Source organism: Engystomops pustulosus, chromosome 5 (genome assembly GCF_040894005.1).
Source record: "Engystomops pustulosus chromosome 5, aEngPut4.maternal, whole genome shotgun sequence".
Classification (NCBI taxonomy): Eukaryota; Metazoa; Chordata; class Amphibia; order Anura; family Leptodactylidae; genus Engystomops; species Engystomops pustulosus.
Genome location: NC_092415.1, coordinates 170,232,436 through 170,255,975, shown reverse-complemented (window position 1 = coordinate 170,255,975; position 23,540 = coordinate 170,232,436). Strand labels below are relative to the sequence as shown.

The 23,540-nt window shown below is 43.8% G+C and overlaps 2 protein-coding genes across 4 annotated transcripts; both read left to right on the top strand.

Moving 5' to 3' along the window:
- Nucleotides 1-1,770: 1,770 nt before the first annotated feature.
- KLHL7 (kelch like family member 7) lies at nucleotides 1,771-22,446 on the top strand. Of its 2 annotated transcripts, none has more exons than XM_072153785.1 (11): nucleotides 1,771-2,105; nucleotides 4,465-4,567; nucleotides 4,805-4,898; nucleotides 5,325-5,449; nucleotides 9,401-9,576; nucleotides 10,100-10,274; nucleotides 10,765-10,907; nucleotides 11,684-11,924; nucleotides 14,806-15,007; nucleotides 15,294-15,391; nucleotides 21,765-22,446. In XM_072153785.1, the coding sequence occupies exons 1-11, from the start codon at nucleotides 1,983-1,985 to the stop codon at nucleotides 22,046-22,048; spliced, it is 1,764 nt and encodes a 587-aa protein (XP_072009886.1). In that variant the 5' UTR covers nucleotides 1,771-1,982; the 3' UTR covers nucleotides 22,049-22,446. The 2 variants fall into 2 exon arrangements, with proteins under 2 accessions (XP_072009886.1, XP_072009887.1); XM_072153786.1 differs by having other exon boundaries at nucleotides 1,773-1,931.
- On the top strand, nucleotides 18,075-20,922 carry LOC140133515 (uncharacterized). 2 transcript variants are annotated; one of them, XM_072153783.1, is made up of 2 exons: nucleotides 18,075-18,204; nucleotides 18,655-20,920. In XM_072153783.1, exons 1-2 carry the CDS (start codon nucleotides 18,196-18,198, stop codon nucleotides 20,449-20,451), a joined length of 1,806 nt encoding a protein of 601 aa, XP_072009884.1. In that variant the 5' UTR covers nucleotides 18,075-18,195; the 3' UTR covers nucleotides 20,452-20,920. The 2 variants fall into 2 exon arrangements, with proteins under 2 accessions (XP_072009884.1, XP_072009885.1); XM_072153784.1 differs by lacking the exon at nucleotides 18,075-18,204 and having other exon boundaries at nucleotides 18,637-20,000; nucleotides 20,250-20,922.
- Nucleotides 22,447-23,540: the final 1,094 nt, after the last annotated feature.

Here is a 23,540-nt window from a genome sequence, read left to right as displayed (position 1 = left end):
ATATCTAAATGACCCACCTATTTTAAACCCAGGACATCCATGGGATCCAAGACTGACCCAGCAAATTGAAGACACTTGGAAGAAATGGTGTTACTATGAGAAATGAAGGTTTTATGTAGGCAGATACAAAGTTGGTGAAATTGAGTGTAGAAGAGCGATAAGAAGCAGGATTCTTCTCAGCGAGATACAGTAACACCCGGCAGGCAGTGTAAGGAATACATAGAGGAGAATCCCTACAGCACTACATCATATATCATGGTGTTCATTATTGTTCATTAATGTTAAAGTATTTATTATACTTTACTGTGTGCATGTTTCCTCTAGTATGAGATCACTGTTTATTATCCCTGTGACATCATTGTGTGATATGCCTGTACTTTGATAGCACTGTCTTTGTTGTCCCCCAACTATGATGTTATTATGTGTATATTCTCTACACTGTGACATCACTGTGAGTAATATCCCTGTACTGTGACATCACTGTGTAGTATTATCCCTGTACTGTGACATCACTGTGTAGTATTATCCCTATACTGTGACATCACTGTATTATCCTTGTACTATGATATCACTGTGTATTATCCCTGCACTGTGACATCATTGTGTTTACTATCTATTTACTGTGACATAACTGTGTGAATTATCCCTCTACTGAAATCACTGTATTATTCTTGTACTATGACATTACTATGTGTATTATCATCATTTTGTGACATCACTGTGTGTTTTCTCCCTGTATTTTCACATCACTGTGTGTATAATCCCTGTACTATGTGACACCACTATGTGTATTATCCATGTTCTGTGAAATCACTGTGTGTATTATCCCTGTACTGTGACATCACTGTATGTATTATCTCTGTATTTTCACATCACTGTGTATTATCCATGTACTATTACATCACTGTGTGCATTACTCCTGTACTGAGACATAACTGTGTGCATTTCTCCTGTACTGTGACATCACTGTATGCATTATCCCTTTATTGTGACATCACTGTGTGTATTACTCCTGTACTGTGACATCACTATGTGTATTATCATCATTCTGTGACATGACAGTGTTTTTCCTTGTACTGTGACATCACTGTGTGTATTATCCCTGTGCTGTGACATCACAGTATGTTTTTTTTACCTGTACTGTGACATCACTGTATGTATTATCCCTGTACTGTGACATCACTGTGTGTAATATCCCTGTACTGTGACATCACTGTGTGTATTTTCCCTGTCCTGTGGTCCATAAAACACACATGGCCTGGTTTGGAAATGTAATGAAAAAGGAAAATAAAACAAGATATTGCTGTTAGGCCGCGGTCACACGATCCGCTAGGCGTCCGTTCATAACGCGACGCTAGCGCACAGGGGGCGGTCCTCGGCCCGATCGCACATGCGTTAACAGGGAAACGCATGCGATTGATAAGCCGATCGCATGCGTTTCCCTGTTAACGCATGTGCGTTCGGGCCGAGGACCGCCCCCTGTGCGCTAGCGTCGCGTTTTGAACGGACGCCTAGCGGATCGTGTGACCGCGGCCTTAGATGAATGAAGAATATATCTACAAAAAGTGGTGTTCTTAAAAGGTTATTTGCCAAAAATGCATCTATCACTATAAGGTCTGATCTCCTTGTATAATGCGCATCTTTTCTTCATTTATCATGGGAAATCCTCCAGAATGAGACCGGATACAATCTCTGAACCTCCAGGTATCACCCGCCTATGTCTCCGGAGAGCCCGGGAGGAGGCGGGGCCGTACATGTGACGTCACGCAAGAGGAGGCGGCGCCGTAGTGACGTGCAGCCGCTGTGATCTTGTGTTGTTGTGAGTCCGGGCCTCGTCCTCGGCAGCCAATAGCATCGCGTCCTCCGGGCCTGTGTACACTGCCGCTGCCTCCTGTATACAGGCCGCTTGTAGCCGCCCGGGTTGTGTGCTGGTAAGCGGGCACCTGGAGGGGCAGGGAGCGGGCGGGGGGCACCGGACAAGTATGGCTGCGCAGGGCGCAGAGAAAAACCCCAACAAGAAGAAAACCGAGAAGAAATTTGCGGCCCGGGAAGAAGCCAAACTGCTGGCGAGTTTTATGGGAGTGATGAATATCATGCGCAAACAGGTAAGAGGTGCCCGGGCAGTAGTGTTATATCAGAAGCACCAGAGCCCGACTACGACTACCAGCCTCCTGTCACATGCCGCAGTCCTCCTCCACTGGTGACTCCTACCACTGAGTAAACTTTGGGGAGTCTGGAGAGATGAGAGACATCTGGATTACACACAGGCTTAAAGGAAATGGACCATGGAGAAACTAGGATGTGAGGTAGATGCAGATTCCCCATTCCTGCAGCTGCTTTCCCCTTTTCCCTAATTACCTGCATAAAAACAAAATAAAAAACCAGGGACCAGGCGAGTCTAAAAATAGCCTCTGAAATTAATTAACATAATATATTATTAAAGTTTCTATTTTGCAGCAGCTTCATCCCAGAATTAGGTAAAAAAAAAAAAAAACCTGGAAGCAGCTGCTGCAGGAAGGGGGAACCTGCATTGGGAACTACTCCAGAAAGTTGTTTCCAGATGGTAGATTCCCTTTAAAGGTGTTTACCAGAGAAGTAAATTTATGTGAGGGGGACCCCTAACATAAAGAAATGTACCCCCCATTACACTGCATTTCCTGTGACCATGCAGGTCTCTCTGGGATCCACACGTATGGTAAGTGCAGAGCTACAATAAGCCCTTAAAGGGAACCTGTCACCAGGGACCTCATTTTCACTAAAGACAGGTTGCAGAAGCCCATTACAGCTGCAGTGCAAATATTTCTTTCTGCTTTCTCTAACCATTAGCATTACAATATAAATGTGTGTTTTAACTTACCTTGCATCCTGACAGAATCATGTTCTGAGTACCAGGGGTTGGGCTTTCGTTTTGATGCATTTGGGAAAAAAACATGTGTCTTGTCTGTGCTGCAAACTCTTCAGCAGTCTGGCCCCACCTTTGTGTTCCTGTACAGCTCCTCCCTCCCCCACTGATGTCAGTGACGGAGGTAAGGAGTGAGCAGCACAGACAAGTCACATTCTTTTTTTTTTTTTTTTTTTTCTTTTAAGTGCATCTAATCCAAAGCTCAACCCCTGAGACTCAGAACAGGATTCTGTTCAGACGCCAGTTAAGTTAAAACACACAATTATATTTTAGCGCAAATGCTCAGAAAAGGCAGAAAGATATCTAGGCAATGCAGCTGTAATGGATTCTGCAACATGTCTTTAGTAAAAATGAGCTCCCTGATGACAGGTTCCCTTTAAAGGGAATTTGTGATCAGTTTTGACCATAATAAACTGCAGACAACTCTTGGTATTGGCCCTTGAGATCTGTGTAACCATACCTTTTATTGTTAGTAATAAGTAGAAGTAGGACAGTGAAAAGTTAGTTTTTAATACAGGTTTGCAGCTGTTGCTGTGCTCTGGGTGGGGTCTTTCTGCTGTTTCACAGCCGGTCTGACATTGTTGTGTGCTCACCCTGATGTCTGTAGGAAATGACTGCTTGGGGCTAAAAGATGTGCAGGAAAAGGACCTGCTCCTCAACCTTTTGTGGTGGGGGCACGTAAATTAGCTGCATTTGCGGCCATCTGACAGCTAGCTTTGGATCTAGTGCATGGAAACATGTAATGGTGTCCTGGCTTCCATTACTGTTTATACCTCTTTGTTGATTTTTGTACCTCTCTGCGTATTGTTTCTTGGGTTGTATTGGAGCACAGCACAGCCAACCTTACTTATAGAGTGCTGCTAATCTTGTTAGGTCATGTTCGTTACTCCTCCCCTACAGAAAAACTGGCCAATGGGAAAAGTAGTGAGAAAACAGGGGGTTTTTTTTGGAGCGATAAGTTAAAGATTTCGAACTTGAGGTAAAAGTTGGAGAGGATGAGAATAAAAGTCTAGAGTTAAAAAGGAAAGGAGGAGAGTGTGATCAGCAAATATGAGGAAGCAAATCTGCTGACAGGATTCTCACAACCAAGTAAGTCCGGCTGTACAGGAATGTGTGCAGCCCGTAGATACAGGCCCGTACATAGGTCCGACTGCCCACATTTCACAGGGCGGAAGTCCTTGTATTATACAGAACAATGATGCAAGGACTCCCTGTCTGCTGGCTGTTGCTACGAATAGGGAGTCCTTGCGTCATATTTCTGTACAATACAAAGACTTCAGTCCTGGGTCCAAGGTGTGCAGTCGTTAGGTTTGGACCAACATACAGGTCAGTTTGCTTCATTCAGTAGTAGTTTCGGGGAACGGAACACTTCTTCCAGCTCTGTGGTCATTTTGGCAGATGGAATCCCTTAACCAATGGGAGTACCAAGTGTTGCACCCTATGGCTTGTCCTATGGTAATCAATATTTGGTGAATCCTTCATTGTGTGTGTTATTATAAATCTCCTCCATTCGGGTCTTTATAATTTTTGACCTATTATTCTTCTTCGTACTTGTCTTCCAGAAAACCTTGTGCGATGTTGTCCTTATGGTGCAAGATCGGAAGATTCCAGCGCACCGCGTAGTTTTGGCAGCTGCAAGTCATTTCTTTAACCTGATGTTTACCAGTAAGTTTTCTCCATTACTTGACTGTTCTTCAGGAAAATCTGTAAATCGGCCGTGGTGTCTTCCCCGGTTCTATAATACACATGCCCTGCTCTGAGAAGCCTGGGAAAAGACACCATCTGGGGTTGTATAGTACGATAGCAGCTGCAGGAAGAAAGGCTTCACCATGTACTATTGTTTCTCCTAATCTCCGCCATGAATGTATTGTACTACATTTACATCTTCTTCTCCTTTATTAGCCAACATGATAGAATCCAAGTCCTTTGAGGTAGAGCTGAAGGATGCCGAGCCCGACATCATAGAGCAGCTCGTGGAGTTTGCCTACACCGCCAGGTATTGGCCAAGATTTTGCTCTTTGTATGTGTTTTTTATTATGTAATTAACATTATTAGCTCCAGGTCACACCACTGTGAGCGTGTCCGTTGCTAAATTGTTATTTTTAATGGTGAAATTAATGAGGGCTGCTGTACAATATAAAAATAATGCGGTATATGTTGTAAATTACGGAAACCTAGCAGAAGGGAAACTTGTAGGCATGGATCTGGTATATTAGATAAGTTTTATACCTCTTATCAGCACATTGAGGGACTATTGAGTGGATACATTCTGTTTTCAGCTCTGTTTGAGGCTCCTAATACATACTATGTGGACTCATTGTGTTACGATAGAACGGAGTTCAAGGTTATACTCTATTATATATTGTATCCATGAATTCTCTTTATTCCTTCCTTTTCATCTTACATGTTGTGTTCTTCCTAGAATTTCTGTAAACAGCAACAATGTCCAGTCTTTATTAGATGCTGCGAATCAATATCAGATTGAGCCAGTTAAAAGGATGTGTGTGGATTTCTTAAAGGAACAAGTGGATGCTTCTAACTGCCTGGGTAAGTGTGGGACAGTGTACAGAATTAATGTTTTTCTAAGCGGTAAAATTACTCGAAGCACTTAATTTGTTGTGAGAGGCTGCATTTAGATGAACGTATATGTCCGGCACTCAGAGGTCGCACTAACATTTTTCCAGAAGGGTAATAATACTCCTCTCATAATTTTTGAGGAGTATTTTTAACCCAGGAGGACTACGAAATTTTCACTAATAAATGTATAACTCCTAGCGTATACGTATGTATGTATGTGTGTGTGTGTGTTATAAGACGTCTATTAATACAAGGAAAAAGTTACAGCTCCTGTTTTCTGTGCTTAAAAGGGTTTTCCCACAAATTCAAGTTTGGCCCTATCCACGGGATAGGGTCTAATTTGAATTCTTGGGAAAACCCCTTTGGGGTGCATTCACGCCTTTTTTATGCATTTTTGACGCGTCCAAAGGCTTCACATGTTTAAGTAACATTGCGTTTTAGCAAATGCAATGGAAACAGAATGTTACATCAACATGTGATCAAGGTTGAAAAACTAGTCAAAAAACGCAACGCATCGTGTGAACGCACCATCAAATAGCAATTACATTGCTGTCAACATTGTGTTAACAAAACACATGCATCAATACAATTTTATTGCATGCGTTTTGTAAACAAAATGTTGACAGCAATGTAATTAGGTAAATCTCGTCTCAGCTGTTGTGATGCCTTTGAAAACGTATGTAATAACCTCACCCTTAGGCTGGTGCCACACGTAGCGCTTTGTCTGCGCTTGCAAACGCAGACAAAGTCGCGCCCACCGGGGCGTGCCTTGGCCCGATCACATCAGCGTTTCTATGGAAACGTCTGCGATCGGGAACAAGCCGCCGGTATTTTGCGCTTTGTCTGCATTTGCAAGCGCAGACAAAGCGCTACGTGTGGCACCAGCCTTAGGCCACATGCACATAACCATGTGGGGGACGCATGTACAACCGCAAGCTTTCGGCTGTACATATGTCCCCAATAGATGGCCTTACTGTCTACAGAGTGGACTATTTAATTAATATTATTTAATTAATTTGCTGAGGTTTGGGAACTTTTTTTTTTTTTTCTTACAGGGGCACATTTAGGGAGGAACACATAATATATGTGTTCCCTGCTTTTCTTTTATATAGATCACAGATAACAGTGATCTACAGGTAACAGCCCATTGGATCACTGTCATCAGTGATCTGTATACAGAGACATGCAGAGAGGATGCATACAGCACCTTCCCTGCAGCCTTTCACTGTATACAGGGGCTGCTGTGACAGGAGACTGATAATAATCTGCCCCCGGTCACAGTACACGATAGGGCTGTCACATAGACAGCACGATCCTGTTTCTGGCTGTGTGCACGATCGCACACAGATCAGGAGCACAGCCCCGGCCCACCCCTCGTTCGGCCCCTCCCCTCGCTAGGCTCCGCCCCCACCCCTCGCTCGGCTCCTCCATCTCCTCACCTATCTCTCGGCGCCACGCGGGAGAGGCTCGGACGGTGAGCAGGAAGTCCCTCCCTGTCCTACCTCCAGCCACTCAGCGCTGCGATCCTGCAGCCGGCGCCGTCACCGCTTGGAAGCGGCAGCTCATAGGAAAATCACCAAGCGTATTAATACGCTTTGTGTTTTTTTTTTTTTTTGGGGGGGGGGGAGTAAATCAGCCTCTAAACGCGTCTATGAAGCGTGTAGAGGCGTTATCGCGACCTCTGCCGGCACTATAGAGAGGAGGAGGGGTACCCTCCTTCCCTCTCCATAGAAATGCACGGCATGCGGGCCATGCACACGTCATAGGACATGTCACATCTCTACTTGTGGTGTGTGGCCGTACATGGGGCCCCCCCATACATTCGTCTGAATGCAGCCTTATATGCATCAACGTGGTCTGAAGTGTTCTGCAACCACTCAGTGTAAGCTTTCTAGTTCCCGGCAGTACTGTAGTGATATCAGAGACAGAACTGTCATTGCAGATGTTTCTCCCCCTGGGATGCCAAGGCCAAATGCAGCATAAAAGGGGTTGTTTTCAGCTGTTGACCCCTGAACTTTGGAGTTTGTGTTATCATAGCTCCTTGGGGCATGATAATGGTTCCTGGATTTCCTACATTGCCCGCTCCAGCCAGGACGCATTGCAATATATTAACTTTGCATTCTCTTCTATGAGGGATCACACAATGTCATAGCCTAGTCCTATAAGGGGGCATTTTTTTGTTCTTTCCAGAAAGAGTTGATTAAATGTGAATATGCATAATGTCCTGATGCTTCAAAAAACGGCTACATTGACAGAAAGTAAAAAAAAATGTAAGGTTTACCAGCTTTATCTTTTATTGTCAAGTTCTAAAAACCTTAAGGTCAAAACTAACATATGGGGCCCAAAGGGTTTTTCCAGTAAATAAAATTTGGAGATTACTCACCTGTCATTGGATTTTAACCTGCTAGATGCTTTTGATTTGTAGGGGCAAGATATTGCTAGCAGAGGTGTCTGGCAACAACTAACTCCCCTCTCCTTATTAAGTAAACCTTCACTCTCAGCCAGTCCGAGTGTGTGTGGATGTTGGGAGGAATAGCTGTCAGCCAGACAAGTGTGTTTCCTGCTATTGCAAAATTTTTTGGCATTTACTCAATGTCAGAAGAGCAGGCCTGTTGTACTCTCCTTTTTAAAATACATTTATAGGGCTGCAGTAAAAGAAAGTCAAAAAAGTGTTTTTCAGCTTGTGGATGCTCACAGAAAGATCATTTCCATTTTAGCTGAACTGACACATTGGGATCCTATGTCCTGCTTGTGTGGTTTATTTTCAGATTCTACATTACATCAGGAGTTAACTTGTGTATCTGAGTATATTACCACAGGTTAGAATAACATCCAGTGTAATTAACTTGAGAATCTATTGTTTGATCCCATGAATAAGATCTATTCATTTGGTAAGAAGCAATAACCCTGAGAACCCAGCCCAAAAGTTTACTATCTGGGTGTGGGTTTGGATTTATGAGCTTTTGTTAGATCTTCACTCCAAGCCATTGTTCTTTTTATTTGTACTAGTTACTTTTTGCCAAGTGTTTGGCATTAACCCTGTAATTAACATCCATTCCATTCACGTAGGTAGTTGTGTTTTGTTTTTTTCCACTATGTAGGTCCTACATATGTTTTTAAAAAATTTTTTTATGATGATTAAAAATAAAAAACTTAAATCTCTCCTTGGCACTCTCTAGTTTAGTGTTGTTAAAGGGAACCGGTCGCCAGGGACCTCATTTTTCCCTTAAGACAGTTTACAGAAGCCCATTACAGCTGCATTGCACATATGCCTTTCTGCTTTTTATAAGCATTTGCATTACAGTATAATTGTATGTATAATTTACCTTGCTCCCTGACAGAACCTTCTGGCTTTGGCTTGACTGCATTTCAAAAAACCATGTGACTTGTCTGTGCTGCAGACTCATCAGCTCTCATCCCCCACCTTTGTGCTACTGTACTGCTCCACCCTCCTGCTCCTTTACAGAGGTCACAGACTGGTGAGCTGACATCAGTGGGAGGAGCTGTACAGGAGCACCAAGGTGTGGTCTAAGAGCAGAGGAGTCTGCAGCACAGACAAGTCACTTGTTTTTTTAAATGCATCCAAACCACAGCCCAACCCCTGGAACTACACAGAGGAATTCAGGGTGCAAGGTAAGTTATAAGACACAATTATATTGTAATGCAAATGCTTATAAAAAGCAGAAAGACATATGTGCAATGCAGCTGTAATAGGCTTTTGCAACCTGTCTAGTGAAAATGAGGTGACAGGTTCCCTTTAAAGAAGGTCTGTCTGCAATCTGTATTGGCTTACCTGCATCTGAATCCACAAAAAATGTACCTAATGTACATTAGGCCATACAGTTGTTTTACTAATTATGTGTTTTTGTCAAATTTAATACTTTTTGTAAATTGAAATAAACTCATCGGCTTTTGTATTAGGTATAAGTGTCCTCGCTGAATGTCTTGATTGTCCCGAGCTGAAAGCCACTGCAGACGATTTTATTCACCAACATTTCACTGAAGTCTACAAAACAGATGAATTTTTACAGTTGGATGTGAAACGCGTTACTCATCTTCTAAACCAGGATACATTGACTGTTCGAGCTGAAGACCAGGTATGGGGCCTAGTTAGCTTCCAAGGCTTTTCTCATCAATATGCAGAGAGGTGGAACTAGCAGCTTACATGGTCTTTAGCAGTAACTGTGAGTGCTTGATCTATACAGGACTGTGCTCAGAGCAGGTGAAGGATCTGGTGAGGACAGTTTCACACAAGCAAGTTTGATAAGTGAGTTCATACCTATCGGTGCATGCAGCAAGTTTGGCTTATCAATCTCGCTAGTGGGAACTGACCCAGAGTAGGTTGTAAAGTGTGTTTTGTTTTTGACTGGGTTGCACTGCAAGAATTCATAGATGAAAGGAAGAAGCTTGCCATACACTTCCTGTTGTGCAGGTCTTTATGGGAATTGTGGTCTCAGCATAAAAACAAGTACTGCAGAAAATAAACACTGGATGTTTAGAGTGACTTGATTCCCTAGAAAAATGTCTTTATTAATTATGCAAATGAGCCTAATGGCTCCTCCGATAATTTATTTCCCTCTTCTTCCTCCCTAATGATTTGCTTTTGTTTATTTCTTCCAGGTTTATGACGCGGCAGTGAGATGGTTGAAATACGATGAACCCAACAGACAGCCGTTTATGGTGGATATTCTTGCTAAAGTCAGATTTCCTCTCATTTCGAAAAATTTTCTAAGTAAAACAGTGCAAGCTGAACCTCTCATACAAGACAACCCAGAATGCCTTAAAATGGTCATCAGTGAGTGACGCCTTTATCTCTGCACAAAATCATAATGTCATCATTATATATTGTATTTACTAGGTGAACTTAACAAACACATAATGCACACATAAGTATGACAGTCTGGTAACACAGTTGAGTTGTATAACAGAGCCAGTAGAGTTTCCGTTGACTAGTGAAAATTCAGAGACTCTAATGTGTGGGTTAAGCCACGGCCCCAGTGTCAGGTATATATGATGGTAAAGTAGGCCCTTTGCATAGAGCATGGTGCGCCAGCGTATGATCTGAACCCTGCCCTCCTATCAGGAGACTCTGACATCCTGGTATATTTGGCAGGGGTTGTGCTGCCAGGCATAGGTAGTGCAAAGTCATCCCTCAGTGGTTAATAGTGATCACTGCACTCCATTGACATGGAGGGTAAGTTGTTGCAAAGGACTAACCTTGACTTTTTTAAAATGGGTTAGATCTATATAGTTTTTCATGTGCCAATTTGTTTTGTTGTCTGTAGGTGGGATGCGTTATCACCTGTTGTCTCCAGAGGACAGAGAAGAGCTCGCAGAAGGCACAAGACCTCGAAGAAAGAAGCATGATTATCGCATTGCATTATTTGGGGGCTCGCAGCCTCAGTCCTGTCGATACTTTAATCCTAAAGTATGTGTTCTGTGTTATTGAATGTTTTTAAAAAGCTGTAAATATTGTTTATAAAAGTTTGTGAAAAAAATTGCATTGATCTGTTCTACAACTGATTCCCAGTAACAGGGGGATCTGCAGAATTGTTACTGGGTATATAGCTCCACATTCAAAGCAAAATCTGAAACTGAAATCACTGACTTTGCTTGGATCTCAGTTTTCTTGTAACACTTTCCCCAAACTTAGATGACCCCTAGTTACATGCGGACCTCTCTGCCAGCTGTGACCTCTGGCGAAGTTCTCTGGATGCTTTACTTTAGTCCCAGGCTGCAATGATCAGCTGTAATCTTTGTTCCAATTAAAGCACAAAATATTGGAAATCCAATTATGAACGAAAAATACTTTGTCTAGAGCAAAAATATAAAATATACAGTTCCGACTACAAATACATATAAAGAACAAAGTTATCTTTGTATGTAACCTAGGGACTGCCTGTATATAGTAAAGCTGTGTCACTGGACTGATCTCATGGACCGCTGATTGTGGGAAAGAATGACTTTATGGATCTTTGGCCCTCATTCCACTCCTATTGTTCCATATTACTATGTTTCTCTGTCATATTTTATTTGTACATGTCCCCTATGATTTGTAAAGTGCTATGGCATAGGATGGTGCCATATAAATAAAGATGATTTATTATATTTTCCATCTAAATGAAAATGTCTGTTATCAACTAGATGTTACAAAATGTTAGATTACAAATAATATTAACTTTTTTTTCTTTTGTTTTATATTAGGATTATAATTGGTCTGATATCCGATGTCCTTTTGAGAAACGCAGAGATGCAGCATGTGTGTTCTGGGACAACGTTGTCTATATTTTGGGTGGTTCTCAGCTGTTTCCCATAAAAAGAATGGACTGCTACAATGTGGTGAAAGATTCATGGTATTCTAAACTGGGCCCTCCGACTCCAAGAGATAGCCTGGCCGCATGTGCTGCTGAAGGCAAGATCTACACATCGGGAGGCTCCGAAGTGGGTGAGGATCACAGTTTAAGGGCTTGTTCATGTGATTCAATTCTACCTGGAAGCACATACAGCCGCAGCAAAGTGGATGAGATTATAACAAAACTTATTTACAAAGATCTCGTGCATATTGCAGCAAAGGCTTACCGGTAACACCCGCGTTCGGTGCCGGCACGGATCGCGGGTGTTTTACCGCTGATCGCCGCCGGCAAAGGTGTCGGCGGCTTCAAAAAGACGGCAGCTTTCCGCGGATCGTCGCTCCCCGTGACGTCATCGGGGAGCAGCGATCCGTCGCCACGGTAGCTTCGGGTCTCACGAAGACCCGAAGCTACTTCAGGTTAACCCATTCATTACAATGTGCTGTCAGCACATTGTAATGTATGAGTAGTAAAATCCCCATATACTGCCATACTGTAGTATGGCAGTATATGATAGGATCGTACAGACACTCTAGGGTTAAAGTACCCTAGGGAGTCTGAAAAATAGTAAAAATAAAAAAAAGTGATATAAACTGATATAAATATAAATAAACAGTAAAAATCATAAACACATTAGGTTTCGCCGCGTCCGAAAATGCCCGATCTATCAAAATATGATAACGTTTTTTCACTGCGTTTAACCCTGTAACGGAAAATCGCGCCCAAAGTCGAAAATGGCACTTTTTTGCCATTTAAAAAAAATTAAAAAATTCTATAAAAAGTGATCACAAGGTAGTACAGTGCTAAAAATGATAACCTTGTAAACGTCATCAAAATCCGCAAAAAACGGCACCACCCACAGCTCCATACACCAAAGTATGAAAAAGTTATTAGCGCCAGAAGATGGCAAAATTCCCCCCAAAAATTTTGTACAGGAGGTTAATTTTTTTAAATGTATGAAAACATTATAAAACATATACAAATTTGGTATCCCCATAATCGTACCGACCCAAAGAATAAAGTAGACCTGTCATTTGGGGCGCACCGTGAAATCCGTAAAATCCAAGCCCGCAAGAATACGACACAAATGTGTTTTTTTACCAATTTCACTGCATTTGGAATTTTTTTCCCGCTTTCCAGTACACGGTATGGAATATTAAATACCACCATTTTGAAGTGTAATTTGTTACGCAGAAAATAAGCCACCACACAGCTCTGTACATGGAAAAATAAAAAAGTTACAGATTTTTGAATGTGGGGAGTGAAAAATGAAAACGCAAAATCGAAAAAGGGCTGCGGCGGGAAGGAGTTAAAGGGGGTTATATTTTGGCGCATTTCATGGTAACTAAAATGCTTATTATCCAAATGTGATACACAAACAATGGTAGTATAGCCTAAATTAGGCAGCAATACCAAATGTGGCTTTTTCATTAAAGGGGTATACCAATTTCAGCACACAAATGTTAATGTTTGCATAATGGAAAGTTACGCAATTTGCCAATATACTTTCTGTATAAATTCCTCATAGTTTTCTAGATCTCTGCTTGCTGTCCTTCTATAGCAGTGGTGGCGAACCTATGGCACGGGTGCCAGAGGTGGCACTCGGGCACCTGCGTCATCACCCCAGCGCAGAGTTTGCCAGACAGGACTCAAGGTCTCTTGCAGTCCCAGAAAGCCCAGGACCCAAGAAGGAAGCTACAATGATAATCCAAACTTCTTCTCCTTATTTCTACTGTATTGGTGTCCTCAGGTGCCTATACAATTTAAACCTGTGACAGAGCAGGGAGTAATAAGTTACTGCTTAAATTGTCGCATCAGCACTTTGCGAAAAATATGTGGGTTTTGGTTGTAGTTTGGGCACTTGGTGTCTAAAAGGTTTGCCATTACTGTTCTATAGGAAGCTTCTATGTTTACTTTCAGTGGACAGAAATCTGACCATGGTCACACAGGTGCAGGACTAGTTAGTATCATAGAGAGTAATCAGAGCTGTGGTTTATAATGAGTCGTGCACCTGTGTGACCATGGACAGATTTGTGTCCACTAGAAATAAACAATGAAGCTTTCTACAGAATGACAGCAAGCGGAGATCTAGAAAACTGAGGAATACAAACATTAACATTTATTTTCTGAATTGGGAATACCCCTTTTGGTCTAGAGGACTTGAGCTTTTGTTACATTGATCACTAGTATAAAACACTGAAAGGTAGTGTATTGGACTTTCCCTCTTTAATTCACTTAGATCAGTGATGGGGAACCTTTTAGATACAGAATGCCCAGAGTACAACCAAAACCGACTTTTATGTCGCAAGGTGCCAACATGACAATTTGAGCAGTAACCTATTGATCCCAGCTGTATCACATGTTTCAATCGTATTGGCATTCTGAGGACACCAACACAATAGAAAGCAGGAGACATTTGGATTGTAGCTTCCCTCCAGGGTCCCCTGAAGAGGAAGAATCAGGGGACCAACGATAATCCATCTTTGTCCACACCTTCTTGCTCCTCCTGTAGTCCTGGCAGCCAAGTAGGTCTCAATTTAAAATAACGCTGAGGGTGGTGCATCCTGGACTGTCTTGGACTAAAGGAGAAAGCCCTTCCAGAGTCCTATCTGGTAAATTCAGTGCTGAGTGCCCACAGAAAGGGCTCCGAGTGCCACCTCTGGCACCCGTGCCGTAGTTCGCCACCACTGACTTAGATGGTCTCGTCACTTGTGACATGAGGTTAAACTTCCAGAATCTGAGTTTTCCCCAATATGAGCTATTACTAAAGAGGAACATCGACTCTCTGTCACAGCCAGGATCGGGTGCAATCATATGTGTCATATATGTATAACACTTTGTGAATAAGTTCCAACCCACTTGTTAAGTACATGTATACTGTCCAAACTTCATAGTATTCATTTTTAATATCATCTTTTCATCTGCAATGTAATACATATTTTATGATTCTTATCCTAAACTCTGCTTTATTTAAAGGGAACTCTGCCTTGTACTTGTTTGAATGCTATGACACGAGGACAGAAAGCTGGCACACAAAGCCCAGCATGCTTACCCAGCGATGCAGCCATGGAATGGTGGAGGCTAATGGACTGATCTATGTTTGTGGAGGCAGCTTAGGGAACAACGTCTCCGGGAGGGTGCTGAACTGCTGCGAGGTCTATGACCCAACCACAGAAACGTACGTATGTTATGGAAGTGCATTTAAGGTGCTGTATACAGTGCTCCAGGATCATGTATATCACGAGCAACAAACAGATGAGCAGTCCCCGTTTGCTGACCTTGTGAAATTCGCTCACACCAATGAACTCGGTGTGCTTGGTTTACAATCCTTCATCCTGGTGGTAGATGACTTTTAATCTTTCCATGTTTTATCCATTGAATCAATGAATAGCACATGGACAAAAATAGTGCTTATTCTGTCAATATTTAGTTTCCATCCATAATATTAATCTTGTTTTCTTTAGGTGGACTGAACTGTGCCCAATGATTGAAGCACGTAAAAACCATGGACTGGTATTTGTGAAAGACAAGATATTTGCAATCGGTGGACAGAACGGTTTGGGTATGCTTGATTTTCATACATTAGAACTATATGTCCTGCTCATGTGATGGACACAGGTGCACAAAACAGATCCCATACATAAAACTGTAAGGATACCTTGACACATAGCCTGAGATGATTCTGCAGGTAATAGAAACCAGCTGTAATCGGGTGGTGGATGGAGCTATTTCTGAAGAAATTTTATGAATTGTCATTTAAAGGACATCTGCCTTCAGGTTTAATGATGGAAGATGTCCAAACTTACATGCTCGTCCTTTAATCTAGGGGATGGCAAGTTCTTTGATAGATTCGGGGATGTTGGGATTGCAGTAAAGAACGTCTTTATAAAAATATGTAGATGAGCCAGTAGGTACTACGACAAGGGAGCGCCTCTTGGCTCAGCCATATGATTATTTCCATAACGTCCCCCATGACGGCCCACTTGGAGGATGACCCTTGACCTCTGTAGGGACAGGAAGCAGAGAGGTTAAAAGGCCCCCCCCCCCTCATCCTCCCGCCAGTGTCTTCCTGTCCCTACAGGGGTCAGGTCAAGAGAGGGTCTCTCTCCTCCTAGTGGGGGGGGGGGGGGGGGACGTTATCCAAAAAAAAAAATATATATACACTTGTCTTACCTGGGGTTACGCTGACTTCGGTCTAAGTTCCCCTCCGGACGGTCCTCGGTTGGCTCGGCGGTGCGGGCCTTCCCTGGATTCAGCGTTGGTCCGGTCTTCATCCTCTCCGGCGGCCTGGCAGGTCGGGGCCCTCGCGCGGACGCGAGGAACTACATTTCCCATAATCCCTCGTGGCCGATGACGACTTCCGGTCGCGACCGGAAGTCACAGCGCGGAGCTCCGGGTACACTTGGACAGCGCGAATCAGGAAGCCGGCCACCTGCAAGGGGGATGGGCTCCCCATAAAGGTATTTAAATCCTCTAAAGCGGGTAGTCAGTTGATCTGAGGTCTATGACATCGATTCGAGGTGTTAGCCGTTCCAGACATATAATGGCTGATGAGGCAGACTTGGGCCTACTCAACCCCCCGGTTCACGTGAGTGGTGCTGTACGGCAAATTATATCGCTCTTTACGTTTGATAAGATACACCAAGTCATTTTGTGTTTGCCTTGATCCCCTAGGAGCAAGGGTCTAAGGGGAAAGGCAAAGAAGACAAATCGGTCAAATCTGAGAGACCTGGTAGAGAAAAACCTGAGAAAAGCAAAATCTCTGTTAAAAAATGTAATATGTGCCTCCACACTCTGTCTGAGGGATATAAAAAACCTATTTGCAGAACCTGCATCGAGGACTTCATGCGGGAAGAAAAAACGTCCTTTATGGATGAATTAAAAACCTTTTATAGAGGAGAAAGTGGGTTCCTCGGTTGCGGCAGCCACTCAGAGAGGCCCCCCGCAAAAAAGGGCAAGACCCGTATCCGTCTCCTCATCCGAGGAAGAAGAGGGTTGTATCTCAGATTCTCCATCCTGCTCTAGGGTTGAAGATCAGGAACACCAGGATCACAAACAGGCATCAGGTTCCCGTTACTTATTTGAGAACGAGGATCTGGACGATCTCTTAAAAGCCATGCGTGATGCACTGAATCTTGAAGATGAAGTACCTCCCTTATCCCGTGAGGATGAACTGTTTGGTGGGCTTAAGGCTAAGAAACACTGTGTCTTCCCACTTAACGACACACTGAGAGGATTAATCAGTGAAGAATGGAAGGATCCTGAGAGAAAGATCGCAGTTTCCAAGAATTTTAGAAAACGTTTAGTCTTTGATCAAGAAGAGTCAAAAGATTGGGACTCATTTCCTAAAGTGGACGTGCAAGTATCCAAGGTCTCAAAGAAAATGGATCTTCCCTTCGAAGATTCGGCACAACTCAGGGACCCTATGGATAGAAAATCAGAGGCCCTACTGAAGAAGGCTTGGGAAACCTCTATGTTAAGTCTCAAGTCGAATTTAGCAGCCACCTCAGTGGCGAGAACACTCTTTTTTTGGCTGGGAAAGTTGGAATCCCATATCCAAGAGGGCACTCCTAGAGAAGCCTTACTAGAAAGTATTCCATTATTGAGATCCGCTACAGCCTTTCTGGCAGATGCATCAGCAGAAGCGATACGCTTCGCTGCTAAAGAGGGAGCCCTGACCAATGCCACTAGAAGGGCCCTGTGGCTAAAGCAATGGAGCGGAGACATACGTTCAAAATCTAAGTTGTGCAATATCCCCTTTTCAGGCGCCTTTGTCTTTGGGCCTGAACTGGACACCATATTAGAGAAAGCGTCGGACAGAAAAAGGGGTTTTCCGGAAAGTAAAACCATCCCCAGAAAGACTCCTTTTCGTCCTTTTAGAGACACCAGAGAGGCTTACCGTGGAAAAGGTAAGCAGGGGCGATGGAGCTACCCTAAAGGAGGAAGGGGAAGGGGTTTCCTGTTCTCCAACCCCCCAGATGGCTCAGGAAACAAGAAGCAATGACGCCAAGGTGGGGGGGCGTCTTCTGGGGTTCCTATCCCAATGGAAGAAAATCACCACGAATCCTTGGGTGCTGACCATTATGGAATCTGGTTACAGGATAGAGTTTATGTTACCCCCCCCCCCCCCCCTCCTCCTCAAAATTTATCCCTCCTTTACCCTCTGTTTCTCTCTCTACACATTCCTTCATCTGGCAGGAAGTATCTCACCTCGTCCACACAGGAGTTGTGGTACCAGTTCCTCGGGAGCAAGAAAGACGAGGTTTCTACTCCCCGTTGTTCCTAGTAAAAAAGCCAAACGGGTCGAACCGCCTGATCATCAATCTAAAGGATTTAAACCGCTTCATTGTTTACAGAAGATTTCGCATGGAGTCGGTAAGAACTGCTACCCAGCGTATTCACGTAGACTCCCACATGTGCACATTAGACCTACAAGATGCATACTACCATACTACCATTCACCCTGCATCTCAAAAATTTCTCAGGTTCTCGGTCCTCTCTCCCGAGGGTTCTGTCTTACATTTTCAATTCCGTGCACTTCCATTCGGTATCTCATCTGCCCCGAGGGTTTTCACCAAGATTATGGTGGAGGTGGTAGCCTTCTTAAGACTACAAAACATATCTATCATACCCTACCTAGACGACTTTTTAATAATAGGGAAAGACAGACAAAGCCTGTTAACAGCAAGAGAGTCTTCCCTAAAGATTTTATCAGAGTTGGGATGGTTAATCAATCTGAAAAAATAAAGTTTAACACCTTCCACTCAAAAGACCTTTTTGGGGGTTATATTAAATTCAACTCACCAGATGTCTTTTCTTCCCCAGGAAAAGATGATCAACATAAAAGACCAAATTCACTCTCTCAGAAGGAGGGACTCTATATCGGTCAGACAGGCGATGAAGACCCTGGGGCTCCTTACAGCATGTCTACCTGCAGTCGCATGGAGTCAGAGTCATATTCGGATCCTTCAGAACTGGATCTTAAGCAGCTGGAACAAGAAATCCTCAGGACTGGATAAAAAGATCCGGATCCCATCTTTTGTAAAGAGGGACCTACTGTGGTGGATGGAATCGACAAACCTGGAAAAAGGGGTTCATTGGCACCACCTCCCAAACATTACTATTATAACAGATGCAAGCAGCTCGGGTTGGGGAGCAGTCTTCCCTTCCCACTTCGAGCAAGGGTCTTGGACCCCATCCCAGGCAAAAAAGAGCTCAAACTACAGGGAGCTAAGAGCAGTGTGGGAAGCTTTAAAGTCAAACACAGCCTGCCTGAGAGATCATCACATACACATACTCTCGGACAACGTCACGACAGTATCCTACCTAAGGAGACAAGGGGGTACAAGATCCCCGGTACTATCAAGCCTGGCTCACACCATCTTCTTATGGGCGGAAGAAAACACCCTTTCCATCTCGACCACTCATCTGAAAGGGACCCTAAAGAGAGAGGCGGATTATCTCAGCAGGAAGGAAATCCGACCCAACGAATGGTGCCTCAACCAGGAAGTTTTTCAACATCTAACCACCATCTGGGGTATTCCCCCAAATCGACTTGTTCGCCACAAGGGTCAATACAAAGTGCCAGAAATTCTATTCTCTGGAGGCCAGCGAGTCCAGGGATTACATGGATGCGTTCAGCCATCGCTGGAACGGAAGTCTAGTGTATGCCTTTCCCCCTATTCCCTTAATCGCAAAGGTCCTGAGGAAGATCTTGCTCGACGGGGCGAGGGTGATCTTGATCTGCCAAAATTGGCCAAAAAGAAGCTGGTACCCGTTGCTGAGATCTCTATGCATTCAACAACCTCTAATCCTTCCGGTTCGGAAAGACCTCCTGAACCAAGGCCCGATACTTCATCCAGATCCGGGAAGTCTCCAACTGGCGGCTTGGATCCTGAGTCCGAGTTCTTAAGATCCCAAGGCCTCTCCCGAGCTGTGATAGCCACATTGAAGGCAAGTAGGAAGAAGGTTACCTTCGCCATATACTATAAAATATGGAAAAAGTTTGTAACCTTTTGTGGGGCTAATCCCCCCGTTCAAACTAACCCAAATATTTTGCAGGTCCTAGACTTCCTACAAAGGGGCCTAGAGATTGGTCTTTCCTCAAGCACCTTGAAAGTCCAGATCTCAGCCCTTAGCGCATTCTTCGACCATCCTTTGGCAGATCACAGGTGGGTCAAAAGATTTATTACAGCCGCGAAAAGGATCAGGCCTCAGATTTTGAAGCGAGTTCCTTCATGGGATCTCTCCCTGGTTTTAGATGCTCTCTCCAGGCCTCCCTTTGAACCCTTGGAGAACTCTAATATAAAAGATTTAACTCTAAAAACCTCCCTCCTAATAGCCGTAACTTCAGCTAGGAGGTTAGGTGAACTACAAGCCATTTCCATTAGAGAGCCTTATATGTACATTCTTCCCAACAGGATAGTTCTGACTCTAGACCCGAGTTTCGTCCCCAAGGTGGTGTCGGATTTTCACAGAAATCAGGAAATAATCCTTCCATCCTTTTGCGGGAATCCTTCCTCAAGCAAGGAAATGGCGTGGCACTCCTTAGATGTAAGACGCTCGGTTTTGGCTTACTTACAAGCCACAGAGTCCTGGCGCAAGGATCACAATCTAACCTGAAAGCCCACTCTACCAGAGCCATGTCTGCCTCCTGGGCGGAAAGAAGGGGTGCCTCACTCGAGCAAATTTGCAAAGCTGCCACGTGGTCTTCTTCATCCACCTTCGTTAAACACTACCGGCTGGACTTGCCTAACTCGCAGGATCTCGCCTTCGGTCGGAAGGTGCTCCAGGCAGTAGTCCCGCCCTGATTCTACTTATTTGGTACATCTCCAAGTGGGCCGTCATGGGGGACGTTATGGAAATGGTGAATTAGGACTCACCGGTAATTCGGTTTCCATCTAGTCCTCCATGACGGCCTATATATATATTTCCCTCCCAAAAATTTTTTATTCTTTGTATGTGATTACAAAACATACAGAATAAAATTTATGTTGTATCTTCCACCGGTGTAGTTATTTGGTAGACACTGGCGGGAGGATGAGGGGGGAGGCTTTTAACCTCTCTGCTTCCTGTCCCTACAGAGGTCAAGGGTCATTCTCCAAGTGGGCCGTCATGGAGGACTAGATGGAAACCGAATTACCGGTGAGTCCTAATTCACCATTTATGTACTCCCCCCTGCTCTGTACTTTGCTGTCTGTTCCTGCCTGTTGCTCCTGCAGACAGCGCAAGGTCACGATTGGGATCAAAGTACAGAGCGGGGGGAACGTGCATGAATCATCAATGCCTGATGACGTCATCTCCTACATTAAAGGACGAGCATGTAAATTTGGATATTTTTATTATTTTTTTTAAGCAGTGTTTGTATGGGATTATCATGAATCCCATACACTGCACTGCTACTGTATTAGTCTGCAACCAAATGTTGTGTGGCAAAGCCACACATAACCCTAGGGCTGCATTCACACAGACGTATGCCCGCTAGGTTACAGCTCAGCGGGCACATGCCAGCCGCGATGGAGAGGAGTAACCCCCTCCCCTCTCCATTGCAATGCATTATGCACGGCCTGTAACACAGGGAAAGATGGGCTGCATGTGTACTCCGTGCGGCCATTGCTGGTCTACGGGGTACATATGTGCGGCCGTACATATGTTCCTGTACAGTCGTGTGAATGCGGTCTAAGAGTGTATGCAGATGCTGCAGTTGGGTTTCTTAGAATCACATAAAATCTGCATTTGGAGAAGCTGTACTTTGTTGTGTTTCTGGAGCAGTTTTCATGCAGATTTTCCAGTGGTTTTATCTGCAATACAACCTTCTCTTAAGATCCCAAAACCTTGGTATGCATGAGGCCAGGACAGTAAACCACATTTGACAGCAAGATGATAAAGTCCTAAAGTCCTAGATGAGTTTTCTAATAATGTTTTTTTTTTTTTAGGTGGCCTAGATAGTGTTGAATACTATGATATCAAGCTGAATGAATGGAAGATGGTGTCTCCAATGCCTTGGAAAGGGGTCACTGTGAAGTGTGCGGCTGTGGGCTCAGTTATATATGTCCTGGCCGGATTTCAGGGAGTGGGACGCTTAGGAAATATTCTTGAATATAATACTGAGACGGATAAATGGATCGCCAATTCTAAAGTGCGAGCCTTCCCCGTGACCAGCTGTCTGATCTGTGTCGTGGACACTTGTGGGGCTAATGAAGAGACTCTGGAAACATGAAGATCTGCCATGCGCCGTTCACACCTTGTAAATGACTGTTTATATTTATGAAGCTTGAAACTAGCGGTTCTCATCTGAGGGATGGTGTAGACCTGTGGATGGTGCTTTATCTCATTATTTTACCCTTTTTTGTGTGACACTTGCAATGGGCAGCATACTGTTAATTTTAGTGGATGACCAAATTTTTATGTTACTGGATATAACCTGTTTAAAGAAGAGTTTAAAAAAAACAACACCCCTACGTCTATATCGTCAGCGCTCCTGGTGCCCCACTTCTGAGAAGTAGCTAAGAAGGTGTTTTGTCAATTAGAGCTTATGGCATGTTCTGGTTTATCATTTTATATGTTTGCAATTTGTTTCCATTTTGATGGTTTTTAAATATAAACAATACAATTCTGTGCCCTGCCGTTTCCTTATGATACTGGATCGACTTACAAGATAACATAACGCATGGTTTTATTTTAAATGTAAGATTATGATGATTAAAGTTTTATGTTTGGCCAATATACACACAAATACTCTATATACCTAATGTGTTATGGTGGATTAGTATAACCCAAATATATAACAGGTTCCCCTTGTGCGACAAAATCCTTACATCTCAGATCATGAAATACAAAAGACCTCTGCCGGGAAATCTTTGGCTTCTAGCCCCAAGATTATGCAACATTGCATCATGCACCCGTATTGATGTTCCCTCTGCCGGCGCCCGTCATCCCGGATATACAAAGCGCCTCTGGATTAATTCTATGCCAGGTCCTGGCTGGTGTAGAATTGTGCTATACCCTGGAGCAGGCTGTAGTTACTACTGTATCTACTATACTGCTAATGGCAGCAGGTTACCCCATCTACACCCTACAGAGGGCAGATGTGGTGTGCAAAAAAAAAAAAAAAAAAAGCTGACATTTTTGTTGGTTATCCACCCACACGCCTCTGCCACAAACAGACGTAGTAGTATGTTTACAGAAAGCAAGAGGAGTGTGGAGAAGGCTCACAGGCTAACACCTGCATGCCGCCATCTTGGCAAGGATTGTCGCAATTCTCTCCCTTGGCATCATCAGGAATGACAATGCATTGCTATGACTGCCTGGAGTCTCTTCAACCCTCTAGGGCAGTGGTGGCGAACCTATGGCACTGGTGCCAGAGGTGGCACTCACAGCACTTTCTGTGGGCACTCATGCCATTGCCCCGGGACAGAGTTCACCAAACAGGACCAAATCCACAGAATCTTCCTGAAGTCCCAAACGACTGCTCTCAGCGCTATTTTAAAGCGACACCTCATTGACTGTTTGGAACTGCATGAAAAATTAAAAGGTTTTGATAGAAGATCTTTGGAGGTCATCCTGTTGGACCCACCATTCTTCCTGTACAGGGAGACCCTGGAGAGAAGCTACAACGATAGTCTGAATTTGCCCTCCTTCTTTCAACTGTATTGGTGGCCTCCGGGCGGCCAATGAAAAGATTAAAAGAACAGGTAACAATGAGTTACTTC